This window comes from Coregonus clupeaformis, chromosome 36, assembly GCF_020615455.1.
Source record: "Coregonus clupeaformis isolate EN_2021a chromosome 36, ASM2061545v1, whole genome shotgun sequence".
Classification (NCBI taxonomy): domain Eukaryota; kingdom Metazoa; phylum Chordata; class Actinopteri; order Salmoniformes; family Salmonidae; genus Coregonus; species Coregonus clupeaformis.
The window spans coordinates 37,084,862-37,112,777 of record NC_059227.1 but is presented as its reverse complement, the minus strand read 5'-3'; the positions used below and the strand labels follow the sequence as shown (position 1 = coordinate 37,112,777).

Genomic DNA, 27,916 nt, shown 5'->3' with positions numbered 1-27,916 from the left:
TCAACGTTTTCTTTTCCTTCTTCTTGCGCGTCAATAGCTGTTGGTCCAGCAGTCTGGACAATGCCTTGAAGCGGCACACGGAGAGATCCACCAAGCACTGGTTCTCCCTCTACCAGCTGGTTGAGAGGTACTTGGAGGAGCAGAGGATGGGCACCAGCACAGGTAACTATTGCACATTGCTGATGACCCTAGGTTGTCTTCGTTAGGCATCAAGCGGAAGAAAACAGACTCGAACAGGGAGAGACTACCTGGACTAGTCCAATAAAAAACTAAAATGTTTGTTCATCGAAAAATGTTTTAAAGTGTTTTCCATTACATGCCCTAATGAACACAACACTAAAGTGTAAAAAAACTTGCGGACAATCAGTAAAGCTCAAACCAGGTTTATTCACCCAATGGGTCAGACAGCTGCACAGACAAAGACATGTTCCAACCAGCACAGATATATATATACTCCAATTTAGGTGAACTCCTCCTTCCCTCTAAACATTCCATGTTTATTGCTAGGCAGGAAGTTAAGTGATGCAGGTAATAAACTGTTCCTTCTCCCTTAATGTGACCTGACCTCGACCCCATTCCTAACTAATCCACATCTCTCCACCCTTATCAGTGACTGCAACCTTTCCTTTACTCAGTACATTCTGAGCTTAATTGCCTCCACCATATACATTCCTCCTACAGATAACCATTCACTTCTGGTGTAGAAACCAGACTATGGCACTCCTCATGTCTATAGGATAACTGATGATTAACGATAACATGTTCTGACAGTATTTACACGTCCTGCATTCCTCTCTCTCCCTCTTTGACATGATTAAGGATATTTCTAGTTTATAAGTCAGAACCCATAAAAGTATTAGGCAGCAGCGTATATATTTCCCAGCTAACTCCATTTCCTTGTCCTGTTTGTTCTGTCCACTAGAGGGCGATGGTGCGGAGAGTCTGTCCCTGTCCACGGTCTCCTCCACGCTGCAGGCCTTCATGGAGGGCTCCACCCTGGGAGAGTACCACACCAGGCTAGCCATGATGCTCAGCTTCCACTGCCACCTCCTCCTGGCCCCCAGCCAGCATGGACAAGGTGGGACGCACCGCAACGCCTTCTCACATAGTCAGACGCATATACACACACACACACACACACACACACACACACACAACACACACACACACATAATCAGATTTACACACACACACACATAATCAGATTTACACACACACACACATAATCAGATTTACACACACACATATGGAGGCACATACATATTCAGACATACAGTACATGTGTAGTCTGCACTTAGACAGTCGACAGGCTGTCTTGTAATACAGTGCTTGATGTTCACCTTTCAAACATGCAGATGTAGTTCTGAACAGGAAATCCTTCCTTCTTTCACAGAACCTCTCTGCCACCTCCTATGGAATCTGCACAAGTACTACTCTCAGTTCTCAGAATGCATTCAGACCAAAGTCACTCAGCTCCGCCAGCCCATTGAGAAGGAGCTCAAGGACTTTGTGAAGATCTCCAAGTGGAACGACGTCAGTTTCTGGTCCATCAAACAGTCAGTGGATAAGACCCATCGGTAAGACTACCTGTAAAAAAATATCCATATTTTCTTGTTAAAAAAGTTATACCAAACCTTTGGAGCTTGAACCCAATACAGTAAGCACAATGTCTCCCACTACAGCAAGTTCATTACAATATCTACCACTCTTATGGTTTTCCAGAACCCTGTTTAAGTTTGTGAAGAAGTTTGAGGCGGCGCTGAGTGGGCCGGTTGCCCCGGCGCTGATGGAGCAGGGCAGCAGTGCTAGCCTGGACAGTGTGGATGCCAACCAAGAGAACACCCCACTCCACAGGGTTCACCATGCCCTGAAGAACACCCTCCCTGGCAGGGCCAGAGACCTACAGGTACAGTACATCCCTCAGTAGCCACGATCACTTACATCAGTCAAGAATACACTATGTCAATATGGCATGTATACCATGGTATCAATGTTCTGTTCCGACACTTGTTCTGACACAAAAACGTTAATGTTCTGACTCATAAAATGACAGTTTGGACCAGTATCTCTATCCACAAAGAGCTTCTTCAGTACATTCTTATGAAATTGGCAATGACTGTACTTGACATACTGTGTGTGTTCCAGAGCGAGTCCCCAGAGGAGGGCCCGGTGGGCGTGGAGCCCTCGTCTCTGCAGGGCCGCCTGCCCCTCCTCACCAGGAAGATGAAAAAGATGTGTGTGACCCTGGTGAAGAAGAACCCTCTGCCAGAGCTCTCGGAGGACCTGGACGTCTTCACCGGTAAGGGCTGGAGAAACGTCTGCTTGTACTGCCTCATTGAGAATCCATCATGAATGACCATGAGAAAAACAAAGGCGTCTTGGATGAGAAATGTTTGCTTCAGATGTACTACATCGGATTAGATTGTGGGGAAAAAGTCCCTCTATGATTATAGTTTTGACTGTAAGATATTTATGTCTTTATTGCAGGGGAGATCATCAGCAACCTGCGCGACCTCCAGAGCCTCACGATCGACCTGAAAGCCGAGAAGGAGAAGCAGAAGTCAGAGGTCAAACACATCCTCCAGCAGAAGCAGAGAGCCCTGTCTGATCTCTTCAGGATGCTGGCTGAGATCGGTGAGTCTCTAAAGGGAACTGTTTATGTCAGTGTGGTTACACTGATATTGTACAGTATTGTAGTCCAACAGTATGTGACTGGAGTTTACTGACAGTGCTGCTGTCTTTCTGCAGGTCTGTCCTACCGTAAGGGCCTGAACTGGAACAGGACAACGGACCCAGAGGAGACCCTGTGTCTGCAGCCGCTGGAGCTGCAGACCGCCCTGGCTGCAGTCAGGACCCAGGAGCAGGCCGAGAAAATGTAAGACAAGACACACCCACCTGGCTGTTACAGACACCACACCACACTTTGAGATGCTCTGCAGCATGTCATTATATAGCTGTGCATTATGTCATTATATAGCTGTGCATTATGTCATTAAATAGCTGTGCAGCATGTCATTAAATAGCTGTGCATTATGTCATTATATAGCTGTGCATTATGTCATTAAATAGCTGTGCACTATGTCATTAAATAGCTGTGCACTATGTCATTAAATAGCTGTGCACTATGTCATTAAATAGCTGTGCAGCATGTCATTAAGTAACTGCAGTACGTAATTAAATAGCTGTGCACTATGTCATTAAATAGCTGTGCACTATGTCATTAAATAGCTGTGCAGCATGTCATTAAGTAACTGCAGTACGTAATTAAATAGCTGTGCAGCATGTCATTAAATAGTTGTGCAGTATGTCATTAAATAGCTGTGCAATATGTCATTAAGTAACTGTGCAGTATGTCATTAAGTAACTGTGCAGTATGTCATGGAGTAGGCGGTTGACTGTGGCATGGAACTGTCTGTTTCAGTTTGTTTACTGAGATGAACGCTGCGTGGGACGGCTGTCAGAAGTACTACTACCGCTCGTGGGCCCGCAGAACGGCCATGATGACTGCCCTCCAGAGCGCTGCCAAGGTGAGAGACTGAAAGGATGTTATTTTGTGTTTCTAAATGGGGTCTAAACCGTAGAATTACGTGCCATTATTTCTAGGATCTCCATGGTGTTAACGGTGTCTGGTGCAGCAAATATGAATAACGGTGTGCTGCAATTGGAAATTGTTGTCTGACGTTTTGAACTGTGTGTGTGTTCCAGGAGCTGGGGATTGGGAACATTGATCGTTGCCGAGGCTTCTCCTCCCACCTGTTCAAGCTGCTGCTCAGACAGAGGCGACGCCTGGCCAAGCTCACAGAGCAGTGGGTCCACCTCAGGTGAACCTTAACCTATGACCTTACACCTCAGAGCGTACCATCTGGATAGAGTATCTCTGAATATGGCTGCATCTGAAATGGCACTCTATTCCCTATAAAGCCTTATAATAATAGGGTGCTATTTAGGAAACCGCCTGAGTATCTCCATCTGTAGTTGTCCTTCTCACACTCGTTTTGGTTTCTATCCTCTAACACATACAGGAGGCTAACAGCCAGCGTGCAGGGCATCCAGGCTCACCTCCAGTCCCACAGTGAGGATGCGGGTGGCCTTCCCCCCCAGGCTTCCCTCCAGGGCTGGGTGATCAAGGCCCAGGGCCTGGCAGGGCAGTGTGCCACCCTCCTCCAGCAGCTATCCTGGGTGCTGCAGTGCTGCCCCGAGGGCCCCCAGCAGACAGAGGGGGTAGACGGACAGAGGGAGCCCACCCTGAGGTGCCCGTCCCCCATAGCGGCTCAGAGGCAGCCCCCTGGGTGTCTGCTGAGGAGAGGAGACCCGGCCTGGAGCCAGCTGAGTCGGCGTGTGGTGGACATGTTGGGTCAAACCCAGATCCTGAAAGAGGAGCTGGATGCAGTGGCACTGCAGTCCACACAGGGGGCGCTGCACTCCTGGTAAGGTCAAGGAGCACAAGATAGCATTAGGAATACTGATAGCATTACACAGGAATACTGATAGCATTACACAGGAATACTGATAGCATTACACAGGAATACTGATAGCATTACACAGGAATACTGATAGCATTATACAGGAATACTGATATCATTACACAGGAATACTGATAGCATTACACAGGAATACTGAGAGCATTACACAGGAATACTGATATCATTACACAGGAATACTGAGAGCATTACACAGGAATACTGATATCATTACACAGGAATACTGAGAGCATAACACAGATAAGAGCATTGAGCTTTTGTCTTCATGACTTTTCTTTTTAGATATCTTCTATATTGAAATCAATGGTTCATTTTATCTTAGATTTTTTTGTCATTTAAAGATGCACTATGCTCCACCATTTCCTGGTTTCTAAAATTCGAATAGTTTGCCTAATTTAAGTTTATATGACAAAACAAGCAAGTATAGTGTAGAGAATTATTGTACCATCTAACCTGCTGTGAAATATGTTTTCCATAACCAAAAATATTGTACTTTCTGCTGTTTGAAGCTGATGCCCAAAAAGTTACATATTGCAGCTTTAAGCATAGCCTTCCCATTCATGCTCTATTAATTTGCTAACCCTCCCTTCTCTTAATCTCCCCAGGAGCCACTTCTCTGTGTGTTGCTCTGGCTATGACCGGCTGGGTGCCGTGGCGGCACAGATGCCCGCGGTGGAGCAGCTCTTCACCCCCAAAGCTCCAGAGGGCACGGCTGACACCCAGCCTGGTCTGACCCGAGGCCTGCAGTACGTCAGGGGAGAGCTGGAGGCCAGCCTGACTGAGTTCACCACCTGGAAGACCAAGCTACTCTCCCTGGGCCACGGACACACAGGTGAGAACAGACAGACCATGCTTTATCAATCAGTCAAATTTATTTTATAAAGCCCTTTTTACATCAGCAGTTTTCACAAAAGGCTTTACAGGAACCCGGCCTAGACCCCATCATAGAAAAAATGGTATTCCAATGGTATTACACTGGCATTCCAATGGTATTACACTGGCATTCCAATGGCATTACACTGATGTTACAATGCTATTACAGTGTTATTACATTGGTAAAATACTTTTCCCTCCACCTCTTTCATTTTACATTTGAGTCTTGAGACATATTTTAGCAGATGCTCTTATCCAGAGCGACTTACAGTTAGTGAGTGCACACATTTTCAAACTTTCCCCAGGTTACCAGCAAACATTCCACTCCGAGTTCTCTGCTGAGCTGGAGAAGGCCATCAACACTGTGCTGGTTGCCGTGCAGACCCTGGTGAAGAGGAGGGAGGGGGAACAGCCGAGAGAACAGCAGACAGACACCAAGAAAGGTGAGGAGTCACGCCTGCTGTCTGCCTCCAATAACACACCTGGGTCGTGTTCACTAGGCACCAAGTGGATAAAAACAGACTGAAACTGGGAGGGACTTTCTGAACTTGTCCATAAAGAAACACTTGTTTACTGCCTTGTGTGGTTATTGTTGGAGAAATGTAGGAGAACTAGCTGTCAAAAAAAGCTATCCCAAGAATGCCAGAGTAAGACTGGGCCAAGATGTGTTAACATGATCAATCCTAGCGTTCTGTGTGTCTTGACCATTGATGGGGAATGGTGATGTAATTTCCTGTTGTATCTGCCTGTTCCAGAAGGTGAGGAGGAGGAGCCCCAGGAGGACCTGCTGAAGCCTGGTCACCTGAGTCGTCTGCTGGAGGAGGAGTTAGGAGCAGAGGTGGCGTCTCTCTCCCTGGGGGAGGTCAGCGACACACTGGAACAGCTACTGGAGAGACTCAGAGTACACCGAGACTCCTGTCCACCTCAGCAGCTCCAGGTACAGTAGTCACACAGCATATACTGGAGCCTATACCACCCTCTAGTGGAGTGGGGATACACGACCACCACTGAAACGCCTTGGAACTCGACGATTTTGCCTGTAATGTCAAGGAGTTCATCATTCTTTCTCCTGAGTTTTTCTGAACAATGATGTCCTGTTGTTTTAGATTGCTTTATCATGACCTCATGATATTCATAATATTTCACCAGTGACCCTCTGTTTTCCTCCTTTGTCCTGTGTGTTGTGTTTAGGAGCTGAGTGAGGCGTGCAGGCTGCTGGTGCGTCTGGACCCCATGCTGGGGCTGTACTCTGAGCTGGTACGATACTACCTGGCCGTGTCACTGGGAACCCACAGGAGCACTGGGAAACTGCTCTCTGTCCTGGCCGGCATCTTCACTGAGTTAGCCCAGAAGGTACTGTATGTAACCCCTCTACTGGGATCTGTTTTCTAACACGAGCACAATTGCATGTTGAAATTTTTTTTTTGTCAGAACAAAAGTTAAGTAGTGAAAAATCTTAGAACAACCTGTAGTTTCAGTAGCTCTTTATTTTTACTGTTTGGGTAAGTCACCTAAGCTGCAGTGGTGCTACAGTACAGCCACTTTCATTCTTGCTGATTGTCTTATTTGTCTTGTCCTGCAGGGCTTCTGCCTCCCCCAGGAGTTAATGGAGGGAGGGGACGGAGAGGGGGCCACAGAGTTCCACGACTACGAGGGCGGTGGCATCGGAGAGGGAGAGGGCACCAAAGACGTCAGCGACAAGATCGAGAACGAAGAACAGGTGATGCTTCCTACGAGAATTGCAATACAGTGCAAACACTATAAGATCTATGTTTTTGGAGTGGCATTGCTCATGAAGGGGTGAATCCTAACTTCCACTTCAGTTGAATTTCCACTTGGTCTCCTACTGACATCAATGCATAACTAAGTAAACATTTGACTCAGTGAGAGTTAAAGTTATAACGTTTTGCAAAAATGTTACCGTTTCTGTCGTAGGTGGAGGACACGTTCCAGGAAGGCCAGGAGAAGAAAGAGGAGGAGCCTGACAAGAAGAACATTGACGAGGAGGACAACGCCATCGAGATGTCCGAGGACTTTGACGGCCAGATGCATGATGGAGACCAGCAAGAGCCAGGTGGGTGGACAGAGCTCTTAACACACAGCCTCATGGGAGTCTGATCGCACTCCTGGGTCATGTTCATTAGACACCAAACAGAAGAAAATAGACAAACAGGGAGGGACTATCTGGAATTCGTCCAATAAGAAACACTCATTTTCATTGTCTGTTGCAAAACGTTTTAAACAGTTTTCCATTGCATGCCCTAATGAACCCGACCCTGGTCTCACATCTCAAAGCGCTATTGGTTGTGCCTTTTCAGGTGAGGATGACGAGGAGGAGTCTGACAAAGAGGAGGATGAAGATCTAGATAAGAAGATGGGCGACCTGGGTGAAGGCCAGACAGACACGCTGGATGAGAGGATGTGGGGTGATGATGATGAGGATGATGAAGAGGAGGAGGGCAGTGACAAGGAGGAGGAGTCAGGCCAAGGAATGGACCAGGTACGGAGAGGAAGGATCCGATAAAAGAGGGTTGAAATGTCTGACAGAAAGGGCAGTATCTGCTGCTCGCAAATAAAGATGTTTGGAGTAGAACCCAGTCAGCAGATACTGTATTTGTTGTTCACTAATGATGCTCTTTTGTGGTTTCTTCAGGGGGAGTCAGAACTGGTAGCCAAGGATGACAACCTGGATGCAGCAGACCCCAACAAAGACAACAAGAACAAAGATGACAAAGACCAAGAGTTGGACGAGGAGGAAAAGGAGAAGATCCACGAACAAGGGGACGAGGTTAGCTTTCACTGAAAATATGTGTGTATATATATACTTTACTGAACGTATCAATGTTGCATCACACAGATTATCCCTGGTTTTGCAAGGAGCTTTTTTTCTGCACTGAATTTGACTTAACACATCTCAGGCTGTAGTTGGGTGTGTTTTAGCAGGAGTGCTAGATAGTGTCTGATTGAGTATCTGTGTTCCAGCGGGAGTTTGATGAGAACGAGGTGGACCCGTACCACGGGAAGCAGGAGAAGAAGCCTGACCCGGAGGCCATGGACCTGCCTGATGAACTCAACCTGGACCAGGAGGAGGACCAGGCCGGGGACGAGGGGGAGGGAGAGGGAGACGGTGAGGCCTCTGGGGTCATTGGGGGTCAATTGTATATCTGGAAGAGGATTCTAATGTGTCCTTTTGTCCTGTTATCTTGTTGCTGAATAAAATAAACTATTAAAGAAAAGGGTGTAGAGGAACCGGTGGAGACACCAGAGAACCAGTGTGTGACAATTGAGTTTCTTTCTCCACCAGAGGAAAACCCGTTCGACATTGACGAGAAGCCAATGGAGCTGGATGAGAAGGAGGAAGCAGAGAAAGAGGGAGAGGAGGAGGGAGGAGCGGAGGAGATGGCTGAGGATCAGACAGACAAACAAGGAGAGGAAGAAGACCAGGAACCCAAGACTGAGGAGGAAGAGGGAGGAGGAGGAGGAGAACAAACAGAGGAGGTCAAAGAGGAGGCAGAGAAAGAGGATGATGAGGACAAGGAACAAGAGGCAGGGAAAGAGGAGGGCGTGGCCACCCCTGCAAACGAAGGCCAGAAACCAAAGGTAGTTTGACTTCTCTCCTCTTGCATTTTGCATCATCATGATGATATGACCGGTGACATTTTGCTTCTTGAAAGTCCAATATCTTGAAAACTTGACTGGTGACATGCAAATCATTTTGGGTCTATTGAAAGAAAAATACCAAAATATCGTTTTTTGTTTCACTTTAAAGCTTAGACACACTGGTAGGATTGTCAAACGTTTGCCTGCCGACAGTACTTAGCCCCTCTGAACAGAGTTTCGACAGTCAATCTTTTTTGTGTTCACACAACAAAGACCTTGGACGTCGTCAGCCACTCAGCCTTGTTAAAATACTCCAAACCAAAAGGTGGCAGTTGCGTTGTTTGGCAATGCATATCTGTGCGTGTTGCTTATGGTCTAGATTTCAAGAATCTGCGCTAATGTTGCTATTTTGTGGAAAACCCTTGTTGATACTTGCTAGATAACTACTTAGCAAGATGACGAAGAACCAATTTAAGTCACTCTCCATAATCCCATACTGTCAGTGCCAGCCCATAGCCAAATGTAGAAACGAGGAGGATACTAGCTGGTTAGCTAGCTTGGAGGAAGTATTTAGTGTTGAGTGCATTGTGTCTGTGCACTTAGCTAGCTACCATCCCATAGCCGACATTGCATGTGAAGTGTGACTGGCTCAACACTTTTTTGTGTTGCCTCTTGCTCTCTGATTGTCTCAAAGTCAAGTTGTTGGCCACTGACGAGCATTGCGATTCTACAAGTAGAATTGGTAGGTTCGTCGCTACCGGTTTGGCATGCTGCAGGTACTGCTTTTGTTCTAGCAAGAGAAGGAACGGCCTCCCACTGTGAAAAGTACCTATCCCATATGTACCTAGAACAGATTGCTTTGCTAGTTGAGTGTTTAACACCTTTCTTCTTCATTGCCCACAGGAGGAGGAAGAGGAGGGTGGGGATGAGGAGCAGCCAGAATCGGCAGAGAGGAAGGAGCACAACACCGACGGTCAGACAGGAGAGGAGAACGTCCAGAGTGAGACCGCTGTGGAGCTGGCAGGGGAAGCATCCGAGAGAGACCAAGCTAAAGAGGTAGAAACACACACCCCACCCATTTACAGCCAATGTAAATGTGTTATTTGGCAGGCACACATTGACCCTCTTGTATTGTTTGTTGTCCAGGAGCATGGTAGTGGAGCGGCTGATGCCAGCCAGTCGGAGGGACACGAGTCCAAACTAATGGCAAGGATGTCCTCTCAGAAACCAAGCCAGAGCAAGACACAGGTACGTCTGGTCTACAAAATCTCTACAGTGTGTTTTTGAGTTGATGTTTTCTAGTGAATCCAATGTTTGTTTTAAGATGAGCTATATATTTCTAAATTTGTTGTTATTCTGACCTGGCTGTTCCAGAGCTTCAAAAGGAAGCCGGGGCAGGCTGACAATGAGCGTTCGACGGGCGACTACAACGAGCGCATCAACAAGCGTCTGCGCACGGTGGAGAGCACTACGGAGAAGACACTGGAGAACAACCAGACTCAGGCCCAGCTGGAGTCAGACCTGTACGAGCACATCAAACAGGGAGAGACGGCCTACGACACACAGACATACGGTCAGGCACCAATCACACCACAGAGCAGATATGCCACACCAGTTCATCCCCCTAAGAAGATAATAGTCCAAGATAAGAAGCCTTCCTTCTAAGCTCTTATAAGTGCCCTTTCACTGAGCCTCTTGTCTCTGCTGTTGACAGATGTTGCCAGTGCAGACCAGCAGAAACCAGACGGAGCCCCACAAGAGGAGGACCAAGAGGATGAGGACATTGCAATGGATACAGAGGAGCAGGAAGAGAACCTGCAGGCTGTTGAAGCCCAGGAGTTGAAGCCAGAGCAGCTGGACTCGACCAGAGCGTCACAGAAAGGTGCTCTATCCATCTCCTCATCTCACTTACACCCGTGTGTGTGTCTGTGTTTGTGTGTTTGCCTGTTTTTTTTGTGTCTTACTGTGTAATTTCCCCCGTTAGGTCTGGAGAGTGGAGAGCTGGAGGCTCTGAGGCAGCGTGAGGAAGACGAGGAGAGGCCAAAGGACAGACAGGGTCACAGTGACGAGGAGCGCCCAGAGAGGAGCACAGAGTCTACCATCCACACTGTCCCAGAGCTGCTAATGGACACACTGCAGGTACCAGAGATCTGATCAAAGACCTGCTTAGGGCTCTAGTATTAAAGAAAAAAAAAACAGTCAGAAAGCACTGTAGAATCTGTATAAGATTAGCTGAATGTGTGTGTCCGTCCAGAACCCAGTCCGCGACCCAGAGGAGCTGAGGAGGGAGATGGAGCTGCAGCTGGAGGCCTGGATGAAACAGGCCCCTGGAGATCAGGAGGAGGTACCAACACTTTGGATGTCCTGCTAATACATTAATAATACCGGACACTATTTACCCTGTCATGCTCTATTCCCATTACCTACCTTTAGAAGTTCAGATCTATGTGTGTAACTCCTGCTATTATCTTAGACCGCTGCTCCCGAGTGGTGCAGCGGTCTAAGGCACTGCATCTCAGTGCTTGAGGCGTCACTACAGACCCCCTGGTTCGATTCCAGGCTGTATCACAACCGGCCGTGATTGGGAGTCCCATAGGGCGGTGCACAATTTGGCCCAGCGTTGTCCGGGTTTGGCCGGTGTAGGCCATCATTGTAAATAAGAATTTGTTCTTAACTGACTTGCCTAGTTAAATAAAGGTAAAAAATAAATCTTTCCCTATAGGAGAGTGCAGCGGCAGCCATGTGGCACCAGTACCAGACGTTGACTTCGGCCCTGTCCCAGCAGCTGTGTGAGCAGCTCCGCCTCATCCTAGAGCCCACGCAGGCAGCCAAGCTCAAGTGAGTACCTACCGCAACCCCTAAAATATCATTCATGGAGCATTGGTCAGCCATCAGACAAAACTCAGACCAGAGCAGGAACAGGCTTTTGTAACCTTTTCTATGAATGAATTTATTTTTCATTTTAAAGATCTTTCTTTTTAATTTCACAACAAATATTAGCTCATCTCTTATTCTGTTTTCTCTCTGTGTCATAGAGGAGACTTCCGCACGGGAAAGCGTCTGAACATGCGGAAGGTGATCCCCTACATCGCCAGTCAGTTCCGTAAAGACAAGATCTGGCTGAGGCGGACCAAGCCCAGCAAGCGAGAGTATCAGATCTGTCTGGCCGTTGACGACTCCTCCAGCATGGTGGACAACCACTCCAAACAGGTAGGTCGCTTCACGGAGGGATGAGTGGAGACAACCTTGCAATCAGTGTTGCAGGAACAGTGTATGAGTCCCGAATGGCACGCTATTCCCTTTATAGTGCACTAGTTTTGACCAGGGCTCAGAGGTCTCTGGTCAAAAGTAGTGCACTATAAAGGGAATAGGGTGTCATAAGGGTAACACACAATGTCTCATTAATGTCTCACCTCTGTCTCCTGTGCCTCATAGCTGGCCTTTGAATCCCTGTCTGTGATCGTCAACGCTCTCACTCTCCTGGAGGTGGGGCAGGTGTCTGTGTGCAGGTGAGAGGAGCAGTCACTTAAAATAAATGAATATTGATGTCCAGGTGTTTCTCTTCCCCGGACAGTGAGATAACAACATGATGTGTGAAATGTTTTGGTTTTCCCCCTCAGCTTTGGAGAGACAGTGCAGCTGCTCCACCCGTTCCAACAACAGTTTAACGATCATTCAGGTGCTAGGATACTGAGGCTCTGTCAGTTCCAGCAGAAAAAGACCAGGATAGCCCAGGTGGGAATACCTTTCCTTCTTCCTTCATTTTTACACTCTTTTTAGTTTTGATGATTTGAACCCCTTTCATTACTGTGATATTGTTCAACAGATCTTCCCCCAAAATACCCTTTGAGACAGATTTTTTTTCTTCTGAGACTGACACCCACATTGTGCTCATGTATCCTTTAGTTCCTGGAGACCTCAGCCAACATGTTTGTAGCAGCCAAGCAGCATAGCCTTGGATCCATGAACACAGGTACTGTACAGGGTGGTGCAGCATCTTCCCTACTACACAATAAGAATGTTTACTATAAGCGAGAATGTCCTCCCCTTGTCCCTTCTTCATTTGCTAATGTATTCAGGTCATTTTAGATGCCTCTATTCCTTACAGTAATGAGTTGAGACATATTCAAGAATGTCAGCTGATTATATCGTCCTCTGAGCCTATGGGGTCCATGCCCTGGTAGTATCTGATGTCCAACAAACAAGCCCTGAGTGGAGCACTGGGTGGGTTGGGAGCAGAGCCCCAGTTCTGTTAGTCAAAGGCAGAGTATTGTTCCTGCTACAGTGCCCCTGGTGAAGCTAACATATCCTCTGTGGAGCCGCGGTGAGGATCACAGTGCAGAGTTGGTATCAGAGCTCTCACTGCTCTCCCTCTGCAGCCCAGAGGACTGGAACCTGTAAGCAGACACCCAGGGCCATTGTGGTGCCAGTGGAAACTGACTACCTCCCTCTCGTCCTGTGCTCTCTCTTTCTCCCTCCCATCTCCCTCTCCCATCTCTCTCGCCCTCCCTCCCTCTTTTTCTCCCTGCCTCCCCCAACAGAGACGGCCCAGCTGCTGCTCATCGTATCGGACGGCAGGGGGCTCTTCCTGGAGGGGAAGGAGAGGGTGACGGCTGCCGTGCAGGCGGCTCGCAGCGCCAACGTCTTCGTCATCTTCGTGGTGCTTGACAACCCCAATTCCAGGGTAAAGGGTTTAGATGGAATCCATCCAAGTTAGGACTGTGGATAGTAAATGCAAAGTTCTACTGTAATGTACATGATATAGTCCAATATAATTGTTCTCCTTTTCTTAGTGCATGTGTTTCTGTGGATGATCAAATCACTATGAGATATGATATTCATATTGAAATATCCTGGAAATATTCCACAATATTCCTTTTGACATTTCTTCTGTCATTTTTCTACAGGACTCCATCCTGGACATCAAGGTGCCAATCTTCAAAGGTCCAGGAGAGATGCCTGAGATCCGCTCCTACATGGAGGAGTTTCCCTTCCCCTTCTATGTGATCTTGAGGGACGTCAACGCCTTGCCAGAGACCCTGAGCGACGCACTGAGGCAGTGGTTCGAACTCGTCACGGCAACCGACCAGTAGGCCAATGAGAAGAAACCATCTCAGAGGGCAGCAACCAACCGCACAACCCACTCTGCTGCTAGCCTCTCAACAACACACAGACTCAAAAACAGGACTCACAGAGAAAGACGGACTTGCCACTGTATATGTGCCTTTTTTCTTGTTTTTCCTCTAATTTTAGTAGACTGTAGAGTTTGATAGCGACCTCTGCTGTTTAGTCCTTGTCTTCAGGCCAGGGGGATTCTGGAAGTTCTTTCCTAATGTAATAAGCATTGCTTTATCTTGCACGTCTATAACAAATGTTAGAAAACGAACAGAATGTGATTCCCTTCCGTGTGAACAAGAGATACCTCTTTCCCTGTGTATTATAACCCCCTTCATGTTGTATGGATGTTTTCAGTGTAACATGCTCATCAAGTCATTCTGCTTTCATGTAAACACATCAACTGATAATGTATGGAGCTGACAGTGTTGTGATGTTTTGTAAAACATATCATGGCAAAAGAAAAGCATGCTGATATGTGCTTGATCCATTTAAAAAGTAATCCCAGAATTGTGCCTTGAATTTTTTTTCTGCATCTCACTTTACACCATGTGCTTAAAACAATTCATCCATTGTTTACTTGGAAATTATAATTCTGCTTCTGTCTCTCTTTTTCTCTCTCTCTCAAAAACTAGGTCAATGTTTTTGGAAAATTCAGTTCTTATGCACTTTGAAGCACAAGGACTGCTAATAACAATTTTGATAAATGCTCCAATTGGTTCCATTTCTCTGGTCTTAGGCTATGTTTAGACAGGCAGCCGAATTCTGATCTTTTGACCAATCAGATCAGCTCTGAAAAATATCTGATGTCAAGAGATGTGATGTGATTGGTCAAAAGACCAATTTGGAAAAAATATCAGAATTGTGCTACCTGTCTAAATGCAGCCTAAGAGACATATCACAACTACATCTGTTTTACACCTAGACTGTACTGTAGATAAGGTTCATTCACTGACACAAAGACATCATTAGAAAATGCCATTGCTGTGGCATTAGGAAAACAGTGGTTGATGATTGTGCATTGAAATGTTTATCGCCAAGGTGTTTTGTAATGTGGAAATAACTATAAGCAAACAAATTATATTCATGGAAGTTGTTCATACCATCTATCAATCACATATGACATGATACATTGTATGATGATATGGTTAGGGTTAATAAACTTTATAAACTGTTTTGAGCACATTGTTTTATGATGTATTTGGGATCTTTAGTTTATGGCCCCTAAAGAAATTAGGATTTTCCATAAGTACTCCACCCCACAAGAGGGCGACATTGATCTTGTTGATCATCAATGTTGAACAAAGATCGACCAGACAGTGGATCAGCTGTAGAGCTGCCTCTACAACCATGTATGCAACAGTCAACATCATGGCTAGCTCAACGTTACCTGCGGCAGCACTTACATTAAAACCGGTAATACAAGTATATGTCGGTATTATGAGCAGTAAACCATGGGGTTAGTGTAGTGCCAACTAGATATCATGCTTACCTTGGGAAATAACCATGGCAGCATGAGATAGCTAGCTAACATTAAATGTCATGAACAGTCAAAATCATGTTTTTCATGAAATTGGGTAATATTTGGATTAAACCAGATTAAAGTATGATGATGACCAAATAATGATAAATGTCTGTTGCTTCTACATTGATAAAGTTTTATCATAAAGTTACTGGTCCCCTCCCCCATGTCAAACACTTGGATACAGCAGGATTATTAAGGCATCACCCTAACTCATTTTAATTCACCAATGGTAACGTGATATTCTCTTACCTAATTTAAATAAGTACTGTCTTATAACCAACATTGGAGAAGGCATGTTGTGTTTGCAGAGGGGCATGGTTTATATATACTGAACAAAAATATAAACGCAACATGCAACAATTTAAAAGATTTTACTGAGTTACAGTTCATAGAAGGAAATCAGTCAATTGAAATGAATGAATTAGGCCCTGATCTATGGACATCACATGAGCCAGGCCCAGCCAATCAGAATGAGTTTTAACCCACAAAAGGGCTTTATTACAGACAGAAATACTCCTCAGATGATCCGGCAGGTGAAGAAGAGGTCCTGGGCTGGCGTGGTTACACGTGGTCTGCGGTTGTGAGGCTGGTTGGATGTACTGCCAAATTCTCTAAAGCGACGTTGTTGGCAGCTTATGCTAGAGAAATTAACATTACATTCAATGGCAACAGCTCTGTTGGACATTGCTGCAGACAGCATGCCAATTGCACGTTCCCTCAACTTGAGACATCTGTGGCATTGTGTTGTGTGACAAAACTGCACATTTTAGAGTGTCATTTTATTGTCCCCAGCACAAGGTGCACCTGGGTAATGATCATGCTGTTTAATCAGCTTCTTGATATGCCACACCTGTCAGGTGGATGGATTATCTTGGCAAAGGTGAAATGCTCACTAACAGGGATGTAAACAAATGTGTGCAAAACATTTGAGAGAAATAAGCTTTTTGTGCATATGGAACATTTCTGGAATCTTTTATTTCAGCTCATGAAAAACGGGACCAACACTTGACATGTTGCGTTTATATTTTAGTTCAGTATAGCTAGCTAGATAGCTACAGTCGTGGTCAAAGGTTTTGAGAATGACACAAGTATTGTTCTTCACAAAGTTCGCTGCTTCAGTGTTATGAGATATTTTTGTCAGATGTTACTATGGTATACTGAAGTATAATTACAAGCATTCCAAAAGTGTAAAAGGCTTTTATTGACAATTACATTCAGTTTATGCAAAGAGTCAATATTTGCAGTGTTGACCCTTCTTTTTCAAGACCTCTGCAATCCGCCCTGGCATGCTGTCAATTAACTTCTGGGCCACATCCCGACTGATGGCAGCCCATTCTTGCATAATCAATGCTTGGAGTTTGTAAGAATTTGTGGGGTTTTGTTTGTCCACCCGCCTCTTGAGGATCGACCACAAGTTCTCAATGGGATTTAGGTCTGGGGAGTTTCCTGGCCATGGACCCAAAAATGTCGATTTTTTGTTCCCCGAGCCACTTAGTTATCACTTTTGCCTTATGGCAAGGTGCTCCATCATGCTGGAAAAGGCATTGGTCGTCACCAAACTGTTCTTGGACGGTTGGGAGAAGTTGCTCTAAGGAAGATGTGTTGGTACCATTCTTTATTCATGGCTGTGTTCTTAGGCAAAAATGTGAGGGAGCCCACTCTCTTGGCTGAGAAGCAACCCCACACATGAATGGTCTCAGGATGCTTTACTGTTGGCATGACACAGGACTGATGGTAGCGCTCACCTTGTCTTCTCTGGACAAGGTGTTTTCCGGATGCCCCAAACAATCGGAAAGGGGATTCATCAGAGAAAATGACTTTACCCCAGTCCTGAGCAGTCCAATCCCTGTACCTTTTGCAGAATATCAGTCTGTCCATGATGTTTTTCCTGGAGAGAAGTGGCTTATTTGCTGCCCTTCTTGACACCAGGCCATCCTCCAAAAGTCTTCGCCTCACTGTGCATGCAGATGCACTCACACCTGCCTGCTGCCATTCCTGAGCAAGCTCTGCACTGGTGGTGCCCCGATCCAGCCGCTGAATCAACTTTAGGAGACGGTCCAGGCGCTTGCTGGACTTTCTTGGGCGCCTTGCCGCCTTCTTCACAACAATTGAACCTCTCTCCATGAAGTTCTTGATGATCCGATAAATGGTTGATTTAGGTGCAATCTTACTAGCAGCAATATCCTTGCCTGTGAAGCCCTTTTTGTGCAAAGCAATGATGACGGCACGTGTTTCCTTGCAGGTAACCATGGTTAACAGAGGAAGAACAATGATTTCAAGCACCACCCTCCTTTTAAAGCTTCCAGTCTGTTATTCTAACTCAATCAGCATGACAGAGTGATCTCCAGCCTTGTCCTCGTCAACACTCTCACCTGTGTTAATCGAGAGAATCACTGACATGATGGCAGCTGGTCCTTTTGTGGCAGGGCTGAAATGCAGTGGAAATGTTTTTGGGGGATTAAGTTCATTTTCATGGCAAAGAGGGACATTGCAATTAATTGCAATTCATCTGATCACTCTTCATGACATTCTGGAGTATATGCAAATTGCCATCATCAAAACTGAGGCAGCAGACTTTGTGAAAATTAGTATTTGTGTCATTCTCAAAACTTTTGACCACGACTGTACTCTACTGGTGCCAAAATTTGATTGTAGGGTGTTTGTCAGCAAATATAATCAAAAGTTTACACTATTCATCTATGGCAGGGGTGTCAAACGTCCGGCCCGCAAACGTGTTTAATCCGGCCCGCGAGATGATTTTGTAAAGTATAAAAATGAGCTGCAATTTTTCAATAAAATAAACTGCTGTTACAATTGTGTCCACTGGATGGCGCAATAGCAATTGTGTTAAGCAAGCAAACTGTTTATACCGGGGCAGAGCAAATAGGTCAAGCAAGTGCAGCCAGTCCGGATGAGCTACTTTGTTTTGCCCGCGATATTTATTACGGCTTCTACTTTTAACATTATGTGCTTTGGCACCCTCATTGCCCCAATATGTCTCTGTCAAAAAGAGAAAAGTGGACGCAGAGTGCAGAGTGTTCCAAGAAAAATTGTCATCCTTCTATTTATTCACGGAATTGAATGGGAAAGCTGTATGTTTGGTGTGTTCACAGCATGTTGCAGTGCTGAAAGAATATAACCTTCGTCGCCACTATGTGAGTCTTCATGCCGACAAATATGACAACTTTCAAGGACAGCGGAGAAGAGAGAAGGTGAATGAACTGTTGGTGGGTCTGAAGAAACAGCAGTCTGTGTTTACTCACAGCCGAGACATCAGTGACGCTGCATTGAAAGCTAGCTACCTCATTGCTAATGAAATCGCAGTGGCTTCAAAACCATTTAGTGAGGGTGAATTTGTAAAAACATGCATGATGAAGGCAGCAGAGATTGTGTGCCCTGAAAAGCACCAGGCTTTTGCAAATATCAGCCTGACAAGAAACACAGTTGCAGACAGGATTTCCGATCTTTCAGTGGATTTGGACAGCCAGTTGAAGCAAAAAGTAAAGTCATTTATTGCGTTTTCGGTTGCAATTGATGAGAGCACGGACATTACAGATGTTGCACAACTGGCCATTTTAATCCGCGGAGTTGATGACACATTGACCGTCACCGAGGAGTTCGTGGAGTTGGTGCCGATGACAGATACAACGACAGCAGCTGATATTTTCACTGCACTCGTCGGCGCGCTGGACAGGGTCGGAGTGGACTGGTCCCGCGCTGTCAGCCTGGCTACAGATGGTGCGCCCTCAATTATCGGGAAAAAAGCAGTCGTTGTGACAAAGTTCAGAGAGAAAGTGCAATCTGCAAATGGAGGATGTGATTTTTGGATTTTTCACTGTATTTTGCACCAGGAGGCTTTGTGTTGCAAGTCATTAAAGATGGATAACGTCATGAAGGTGGTCATCCAAACTGTTAATTTCATCCGATCCAGAAGCCTGAATCACTGTCAGTTTGACAGCCTTCTCAGAGAGAAAGGCCACATCTATGGCCTGCCATACCACACTGAGGTAAGATGGTTAAGCCGAGGTGCTGTGCTGAGGCGTTTCTTTGATTTACGAGAAGAAATTGAACAGTTCATGGAAGAAAAGGGCAAACCAGTGTTAGAATTTAATTCCGCAGAATGGATGCAGGACCTTGCATTTATGGTGGATGTTACAGAGCATCTGAATAACTTGAACAAACAGCTGCAAGGGCGCAACAAAGTTGCCACGCAGTATTATGACAGCATACGTTCTTTCAAGTTGAAGCTGTCATTGTGGGAGACGCAACTCGCCGGTGGTGATGCAGCTCACTTCCCCTGTCTGAAAAATGTGTGCGCGACCCAACATGTGGCAGACAATAAGCGGTTCAAAGATAAAATAACGGGACTGTTAAGGGAGTTTGAGCAACGCTTTCAGATTTTTGGTGAACTGGAGAAAGACTTCAAAGTTTTTTGTTCGCCATTCACCGTGAATCCCTCGGATTTGAAGGGCAAATTTGCCGCAGCTGGCTTGGACACATTTTATCAGAATCTCTTGCCAGGTTACCCCAACTTGACAGCCCTCGCTGCAAAACTGTTGTGCATGTTTGGAACCACATATCTTTGTGAGCAAGTTCTCTGTAATGAGCATAAATAAAACAAAGCTGCGCTCAAGGCTCACGCACAAGCACTTGAATCACATCCTGAAGTTGGCTGCCACTCAGGATGTGACGCCTGATATTGATGCGCTGGTGAAAGCTAAAAGTTGCCAGGTATCAGGAGTCAAATAAACTATGCAACCCCACTTAAAGTGCTGCATGAGACACCCTGATATAGTTCTGTGATCTGTGATATACTTCTGTGAATCACTGAGGCATTGTGTGTTTGTGTGTTGTTTGTCCTCAGAATTTCAAATAACTTGAGGTGTTTTATGATTAATAGTGATGTTGTGCTTTTTGGGCACACTGTCCTCAGGCTCCAGCTTTATGTTTATATGTTTTTATTTGATGTGCTATTGTTTTTAATTTATTTTATTTTATTTGTATATTTAACCTATTCTTGACTCTGTGGTTCTTGCACTTGTTTGGGGAACAGGATTTCATTATTTGTATCTACATTTCTGCCTGAGAAATGACACCCTGATATAGTTCTGTGATCTGTGAAACAGTTCTGTGAATCACTGAGGCATTGTGTGTTTGTGTGTTCTTTTTCTTTAGAATTTTCAAATAAACTTGAGGTGTTTTATGATTAATAGTGATGTTGTGCTTGTACTATTTTGGACACACTGTCCTCAGGCTCCAGCTTTATGTTTTATGTTGATAGTATTAAAACAAAGAAAACAATCTGAAGTTGTTGTTTTTAAGTTATATATACCATGATTTTACCGGTCCGGCCCACTTGGGAATAGATTTTCCTCCATGTGGCCCCTGAGCTAAAATGAGTTTGACACCCCTGATCTATGGCAAAGATACGTATATATATTTCTGCTTTCATCTGTGTCTGGTGTTATCTAGTTACTGGCTAGCTAGGTCTTCAGCCAGCATGGAACAAAACTGACACAGTTGTTATGAACCACATCACAAGAGACATGCAAAACGGGAGAGAGACAAAAACATTGACATCATTGATGCAATTTCAATGTTGTTTGAATTGCTTTGTGTATCACCAAGTTTGCTTGAGCTGATTCTACTGAAACACTGCTGGCGAGCTCATGAATATAAGCTCAGCGCCCACGCCTGTCTTTTCAAACTTCCTGTTAGCCATGAGAGAATAAATTATAATAGCATTTCTATCCCCCAAAAATATTATGGGTGATAGTTTAGGCTTTTTTACATGGGAATCAGAATGACTGTTCGGGACCTTTAACATTTAAGCAGTGATCAGTGTTATTTCCTGATAGTTAGTTTCTGCAAATAACAGCTAGTTTTCAGTTTTCCCCACCCCACTCCCAGAGAGTCCTAACAAAAGTCGTGCTTGAGAAATAGTTTTTTTACTAAAAAGCTATTTTTGCCCATTTGAATGGAAATCTATTACACTAAGGCACTTAATTGCTACCCAGAAACGTAATTGTCTTCATCAGCATATTGATCTGCTAATACCAATATGATTGTTGATAAATTAGCCAGGTAACTTGCTTGTTTGCTTCCACTGCTCTAGCCACACGGCTACCTCTACTGTAACTTGTGTTTACATTTTACATTACAGTCACTTAGCAGACGCTCTTATCCAGAGAGTGACTTACAGGAGCAATTCGGGTTAAGTGCCTTGCTCAAGGGCACATCAACAGATTTTTCACCTAGTTGGCTCAGGGATTAGAACCAGCGACCTTTCGGTTACTGGCACAATGCTCTTAACCACTAAACTACCTGCCGTGTTTAAGTGCTTCTTCTCTTTCTACAGTTTTTACAGAGGCAGAAGGTGTTGGGCCTGTACAGAAACATGATGCGGACCATAACACAAGTGCCAGACGAAGGAGACCGAAAATACCTAAGGGATTGGGGAGAGATGAGTTCAAGAGGAATAAAAATGCCACAAATCAGGTGAGATATGGTCAAGCTAGTGTTTGAAATTGTGTTGTTTCATACACTACCAGTCAAAAGTTTGGACACACCTACTCATTCAAGGGTTTTTCTTTATTTTTACTATTTTCTACATTGTAGAATAATAGTGAAGACATCAAAACTATGAAATAACACATATGGAATCATGTAGTAACCATAAAAGTGTTAAACAAATCAAAATATATTTGAGATTTGAGATTCTTCAAAGTAGCCACCCTTTGCCTTGATGACAGCTTTGCACACTCTTGGCATTCTGTCAACCAGCTTCACCTGGAATGCTTTTCTAACAGTCTTGAAGGAGTTCCCACATATGCTGAGCACTTGTTGGCTGCTTTTCCTTCACTCTGCGGTCCAACTCATCCCAAACCATCTTAATTGGGTTGAGGTCGGGTGATTGTGGAGGCCAGATCATCTGATGTAGCACTCCATCACTCTCCATCTTGTGAAATAGCCCTTACACAGCCTGGAGGTGTGTTCTGGGTAATTGTCCTGTTGAAAAAAAAAGGATAGTCCCACTAAGTGCAAACCAGATGGGATGGCGTATCGCTGCAGAATGCTGTGGTAGCCATGCTGGTTAAGTGTGCCTTGAATTCTAAATAAATCACTGACAGTGTCACCAACAAAGCACCCCCACACCTCCTCCTCCATGCTTCATGGTGGGAACCACACATGCGGAGATCACCCGTTCACCTACTCTGCGTCTTTCAAAGAAACGGCGGTTGGAACCAAAAATCTCAAATTTGGACCGGTCTAATGTCCACCGGTCTAATGTCCATTGCTCGTGTTTCTTGGCCCAAGCAAGTCTCTTCTTCTTATGGGTGTCCTTTATTAGTGGTTTCTTTGCAGCAAATCGACCCTGAATGCCTGATTCACGCAGTCTCCTCTGAACAGTTGATGTTGAGATGTGTCTGTTACTTGAACTCTATAAAGCATTTATTTGGGCTGCAATCTGAGGTGCAGTTAACTCTAATGAACTTATCCTCTGCAGCAGAGGTAACTCTGGGTCTTCCTTTCCTGTGGCGGTCCTCATGAGAGCCAGTTTCATCATAGTGCTTGATGGTTTTTGCGACTGCACTTGAAGAAACATTCAAAGTTCTTGAAATGTTCCGTATTGACTGACCTTCATGTCTTAAAATAATGATGGACTGTCGTTTCCCTTCGCTTATTTGAGCAGTTCTTGGCATAATTTGCCAAATAGGGCTATCTTCTGTATACCACCCCTACCTTGTCACTACACAACTGATTGGCTCAAACGCATTAAGGAAAGATATTCCACAAATTAACTTTTAACAAGGCACACCTGTTAATTGAAATGCATTCCAGGTGATTACTTCATGAAGAAGGTTGAGAGAATGTCAAGAGTGTGCAAAGCTGTCATCAAGGCAAAGGGTGGCTACTTTGAAGAATCTCAAATATAAAATATATTTTGATTTGTTTAACACTTTTTTGGTTACTACATGATTCCATATGTTCCATATTAGAGTTCAATGTGTCAAATCGGAGGGCCTGTTGTCTGGACCTCTGGCCGTCTCTATGGGGGTGCCACAGGGTTCAATTCTTGGGCCGACTCTTTTCTCTGTGTATATCAATGATGTCGCTCTTGCTGCTGGTGACTCTCAAATCCACCTCTACGCAGACGACACCATTTTGTATACATCTGGCCCTTCATTGGACACTGTGTTAACAAACCTCCAAACGAGCTTCAATGCCATACAACACTCCTTCAGTAGCCTCCAACTGCTCTTAAACACTAGTAAAACTAAATGCATGCTCTTCAATCGAACACTGCTGGCACCCGCCCACCCGACTAGAATCACTACTCTCGACGGGTCTGACCTAGAGTATGTGGACAACTACAAATACCTAGGTGTCTGGTTAGACTGTAAACTCTCCTTCCAGACTCACATTAAGAATCTCCAATCCAAAGTTAAATCCAGAATCGGCTTCCTATTTCACAACAAAGCCTCCTTCACTCATGCTGCCAAACATGCCCTCGTAAAACTGACTATCCTACCGATCCTTGACTTCGGCGATGTCATTTACAAAATAGCCTCCAACACTCTACTCAGCAAATTGTATGTAGGCTATCACAGTGCCATCCGTTTTGTCTCCAAAGCCCCATACACTACCCACCACTGTGACCTGTACGCTCTTGTTGGCTGGTCCTCATTACATGTTCGTCGTCAATCCCACTGGCTCCAGGCCATCTATAAATCACTGCTAGGCAAATCCCCGCCTTATCTTAGCTCATTGGTCACCATTGCAACACCCACCCGTAGTATGCGCTCCAGCAGGTATATCTCACTGGTCATCCCCAAAGCCAACACCTCCTTTGGCCGCCATTCCTTCCAGTTCTCTGCTGCCAATGACTGGAACGAATTGCAAAAATCTCTGAAGCTGGAGACTCTTATCTCCCTCACTAATTTTAAGCATCAGTTGTCAGAGCACCTTACCGATCACTGCACCTGTACACAGCCCATCTGAAATTAGCCCACCCAACTACCTCATCCCTATATTGTTATTTATTTTGCTAATTTGCACCCCAGTATCTCTATTTGCACATAATCTCTTGCACATCATTCCAGTGTTAATACTAATTGTAATTATTTTGCACTATAGCCTATTTATTGCCTTACCTCCATAACTTGCTACATTTGCACACACTGTATATATATTTTCTGTTGTATTTTTTGACTTTATGTTTTGTTTCACCCCATGTGTAACTCTGTGTTGTTGTTTTTTTCTGTCACGATCGTTAACGGAAGATACGGACCAAGGCGCAGCGTGATAAGCGTACATTTTATTAAGTACTTAACTCACGACAAAACAACAAACAAACGAAACGTGAAGTCCTAGGTTACACAAAACAAACCTTAACGGAACAAGATCCCACACCGACTAGTGCCAAATAGGCTGCCTAAGTATGGACCCCAATCAGAGACAACGAGATACAGCTGCCTCTGATTGGGAACCACCCTGGCCAACATAGATCTAAACGATCTAGCACATCAACATAGAAAATATAACACAGAAACTACACACCCTGGCTCAACATTTCAGAGTCCCCAGAGCCAGGGCGTGACAGTACCCCCCCCCCCCCCAAAGGCGTGGACTGCGACCGCGCCACACAAACACAACAGGGTAGGGGCCGGGTGGGCATTCCGCCTCGGAGGCGGATCCGGCTCCGGGCGTGACCACCACTTTTTCTCCACCTCCCCGTTGCGCCCCTGATCTGGTCTGGCACCGCTGACTGGAGCTGGACCCGACGACGGTGGATCAAACCGTACAGGCTCCGGACTGGAGCCGCTGGCCGGAGCTGGACTGGACACCGGTGGAGCGGATTGCTCTGGCTCCGGAGTGGATCCGCTGACTGGAGTTGGACCGGACCCCGGTGGAGCGGATTGCTCTGGCTCCGGAGTGGAGCAGCTGACCGGTGCCGGACCAGGCACCGGTGGAACAGGCACGGGCCGTGCCGGACTGGACACACGCACCACTGGCTTGGTGCGGGGAGCAGGAACGGGCCGGACCGGGCTGACGACGTGCACCACTGGCTTGGTGCGGGGAGCAGGAACGGGCCGGACCGGGCTGACGACGTGCACCACTGGCTTGGTGCGGGGAGCAGGAACGGGCCGGACCGGGCTGACGACGCGCACCACTGGCTTGGTGCGGGGAGCAGGAACGGGCAGGAACGGGCTGACGACGCGCACCAATGGCATATTATTTATTATTATTATTAAATGAGAACTTGTTCTCAACTGGCCTACCTGGTTAAATAAAGGTGAAAAAAAATTTAAAAAACGATGTGTTATTTTATAGTTTTGATGTCTTCAATGTAGAAAATAGTAAAAAAATAAAGAAAAACCCTTGAATGAGTAGGTGTGTCCAAACTTTTGACTGGTAGTGTATTTTGTGTTGTATCCCTTTTATAACCATTGTCTCTCCATATCCCTAGGATGATCACATAGGCAAACATGCACCATGATGAGCTACAGGCATTGGCATATGTTAAGAAATAAGGACGACATTTAACGTTAAGTCTTAGGCCTACATAGAGCTCTTAGCAATGCTGCGTCAATTCAAAATAGAGTAACACATGTCTGGAACTATGGGACTGAGGTAATCCACCTGTTCATGCTGGAAGTGAATGCCAGCAACTTTGCTATTCTGCCTCAAATGTAGCTAAGGTTTAACTCCGGCAGTGTCCATTATTAGGACACTGCCGGAGTTAGATAACTCAAATGGACTGTGTATGTGTGGCATGAAAGCCATAGGAATCAGGACCTTGTCACACTTACCATGGAAGAAATGTTAGCCGGACCAGCTCGTCTACTTTCTTCTCATTGAATCCCTGACACTGCTAGTGTCTGGTACAGAATGTTGTTTGGAGTGGACACAACCATATGAGATCTGTCATGGGGAGTCCCCTATCAGTTTGGTTGCCATCAAAATGTCCATGTTTAGCACTGGTGACGCTTTCAGATCGCTGAGTCTGGTTCACTTTTGAGCAAAGCTGTGAGAATCATGTATTTTGCAATAATGTGCAATAATGTGAAATACCATCTGTAATAAATACCATCTGTAATAAATACCATCTGTAAGGATTTATTTATTTGTTATAACTAGTATACCAGGGCTCATGTTGGGTTGCTCCTGTGTAGCTCTTTGCATGTAGAACGGATATCCATCAATTGTGTTCACTACACTACCTCTTGAATATAGAACAGACATGCCATTTTTGTAGTTTTTCTTTAGTTTTTTACAAAATACATTTGACATCTGACTTCACTAGACAGAATGTATGTTCATATCAGCAGAGAAATCAATGTACAACGACCTCACAGAACAAGTGTCACATATGAGCACGGTAACTCATTTACAGTATGGTCTATTTCAGACTGGTCTTCCTAACAGTAAATCATTTTAGTGCTAAGGATAAGCATTAGGGTGTTATGGACTTTTTACCATCAAAGACATAGTGGGTTGGAGCAAAAGTGCAGAGTACTAAAGTTATGAAAGCTCAAGTTTTCTTCAGTTAAGACATTGTCAGTTTGGCTGTATTCTCGTGAGTTCTGTTGCCCTTGTAAGTCACATATGAAAGCTTGCAGTAGTATATTCTACTGATATTTTAAGCATCCTGGCTAACTCAAAACTATTTCTGAAGCTGTCTGTTCTCGTTTTTCTCTACTCTCTCAATGAATACATTTTTTTCAATGTCACAAAAAAATGACCCACATTTTCCACAAGCAAACCCCTAGAATCATTCTCATAACAGGCTTTCGCGTCACAGGATAAAAAGCACTGGAGTATTGGCATGTTGACTTTAGGACAAGGTAACAATGTGCCAATGTGTGTGGGTGTTCAATAATGGCACCATGACAGACCCATTGTAACAAACTAACAGTACATTTACTGGGGGTTTTACAAAGCACAACACACAGGAGCTGCCCAGGTGTATACAACAAAACACATTATTAACAAGACAACATTATACTGAATTGTCTGGCATGCCATAACATGTGTGTTTACCATTACAATTTGATTATTTTCTACTGTTGCATGACATTATTAGCTATAAATATGAAATTCTGTGGAGAAGGTCAATGACAAATGTATGGTCAATTTATGGACAAGTCTACTAGTGGGTCCACTGGATCCAGCTAGCCATCTGTAATGACCTTAGATGGTTTTTGCTGTTCTGTTCTGAACCACAGGAGGTTGGTGGCACCTTAATTGGGGAGGAAGGGCTCGTGGTAATGGAGTGGAATAGTGGAATGGTATCAAATACATAAAGCACATGGTTTCC

General features: G+C 45.1%; 1 protein-coding gene and 1 pseudogene across 1 annotated transcript in view; both read left to right on the top strand.

Moving 5' to 3' along the window:
- The window catches only part of LOC121552245 (midasin), a 54,550-nt gene extending 39,301 nt beyond the window's left edge, over positions 1–15,249 (top strand). The window contains exons 69-101 of the mRNA XM_041865009.2: positions 38–162; positions 923–1,078; positions 1,394–1,577; positions 1,723–1,906; positions 2,146–2,299; positions 2,488–2,634; positions 2,749–2,875; positions 3,422–3,527; positions 3,706–3,821; positions 4,023–4,427; positions 5,087–5,313; positions 5,660–5,797; positions 6,110–6,291; positions 6,546–6,707; positions 6,937–7,074; positions 7,290–7,428; positions 7,673–7,854; positions 8,008–8,142; positions 8,337–8,481; positions 8,659–8,954; positions 9,858–10,010; positions 10,101–10,202; positions 10,329–10,527; positions 10,669–10,836; positions 10,939–11,093; positions 11,209–11,298; positions 11,677–11,792; positions 11,990–12,164; positions 12,390–12,463; positions 12,575–12,689; positions 12,861–12,927; positions 13,496–13,638; positions 13,862–15,249. Of these exons, the coding sequence (XP_041720943.2) occupies positions 38–162; positions 923–1,078; positions 1,394–1,577; positions 1,723–1,906; positions 2,146–2,299; positions 2,488–2,634; positions 2,749–2,875; positions 3,422–3,527; positions 3,706–3,821; positions 4,023–4,427; positions 5,087–5,313; positions 5,660–5,797; positions 6,110–6,291; positions 6,546–6,707; positions 6,937–7,074; positions 7,290–7,428; positions 7,673–7,854; positions 8,008–8,142; positions 8,337–8,481; positions 8,659–8,954; positions 9,858–10,010; positions 10,101–10,202; positions 10,329–10,527; positions 10,669–10,836; positions 10,939–11,093; positions 11,209–11,298; positions 11,677–11,792; positions 11,990–12,164; positions 12,390–12,463; positions 12,575–12,689; positions 12,861–12,927; positions 13,496–13,638; positions 13,862–14,047 (5,191 nt within the window). The 3' untranslated portion in view covers positions 14,048–15,249. The remainder of the gene's footprint in view (positions 1–37; positions 163–922; positions 1,079–1,393; positions 1,578–1,722; positions 1,907–2,145; positions 2,300–2,487; positions 2,635–2,748; positions 2,876–3,421; positions 3,528–3,705; positions 3,822–4,022; positions 4,428–5,086; positions 5,314–5,659; positions 5,798–6,109; positions 6,292–6,545; positions 6,708–6,936; positions 7,075–7,289; positions 7,429–7,672; positions 7,855–8,007; positions 8,143–8,336; positions 8,482–8,658; positions 8,955–9,857; positions 10,011–10,100; positions 10,203–10,328; positions 10,528–10,668; positions 10,837–10,938; positions 11,094–11,208; positions 11,299–11,676; positions 11,793–11,989; positions 12,165–12,389; positions 12,464–12,574; positions 12,690–12,860; positions 12,928–13,495; positions 13,639–13,861) is intronic.
- Positions 15,250–15,419: 170 nt separating this feature from the next.
- On the top strand, positions 15,420–26,621 carry LOC121552166 (annotated as a pseudogene).
- Positions 26,622–27,916: the final 1,295 nt, after the last annotated feature.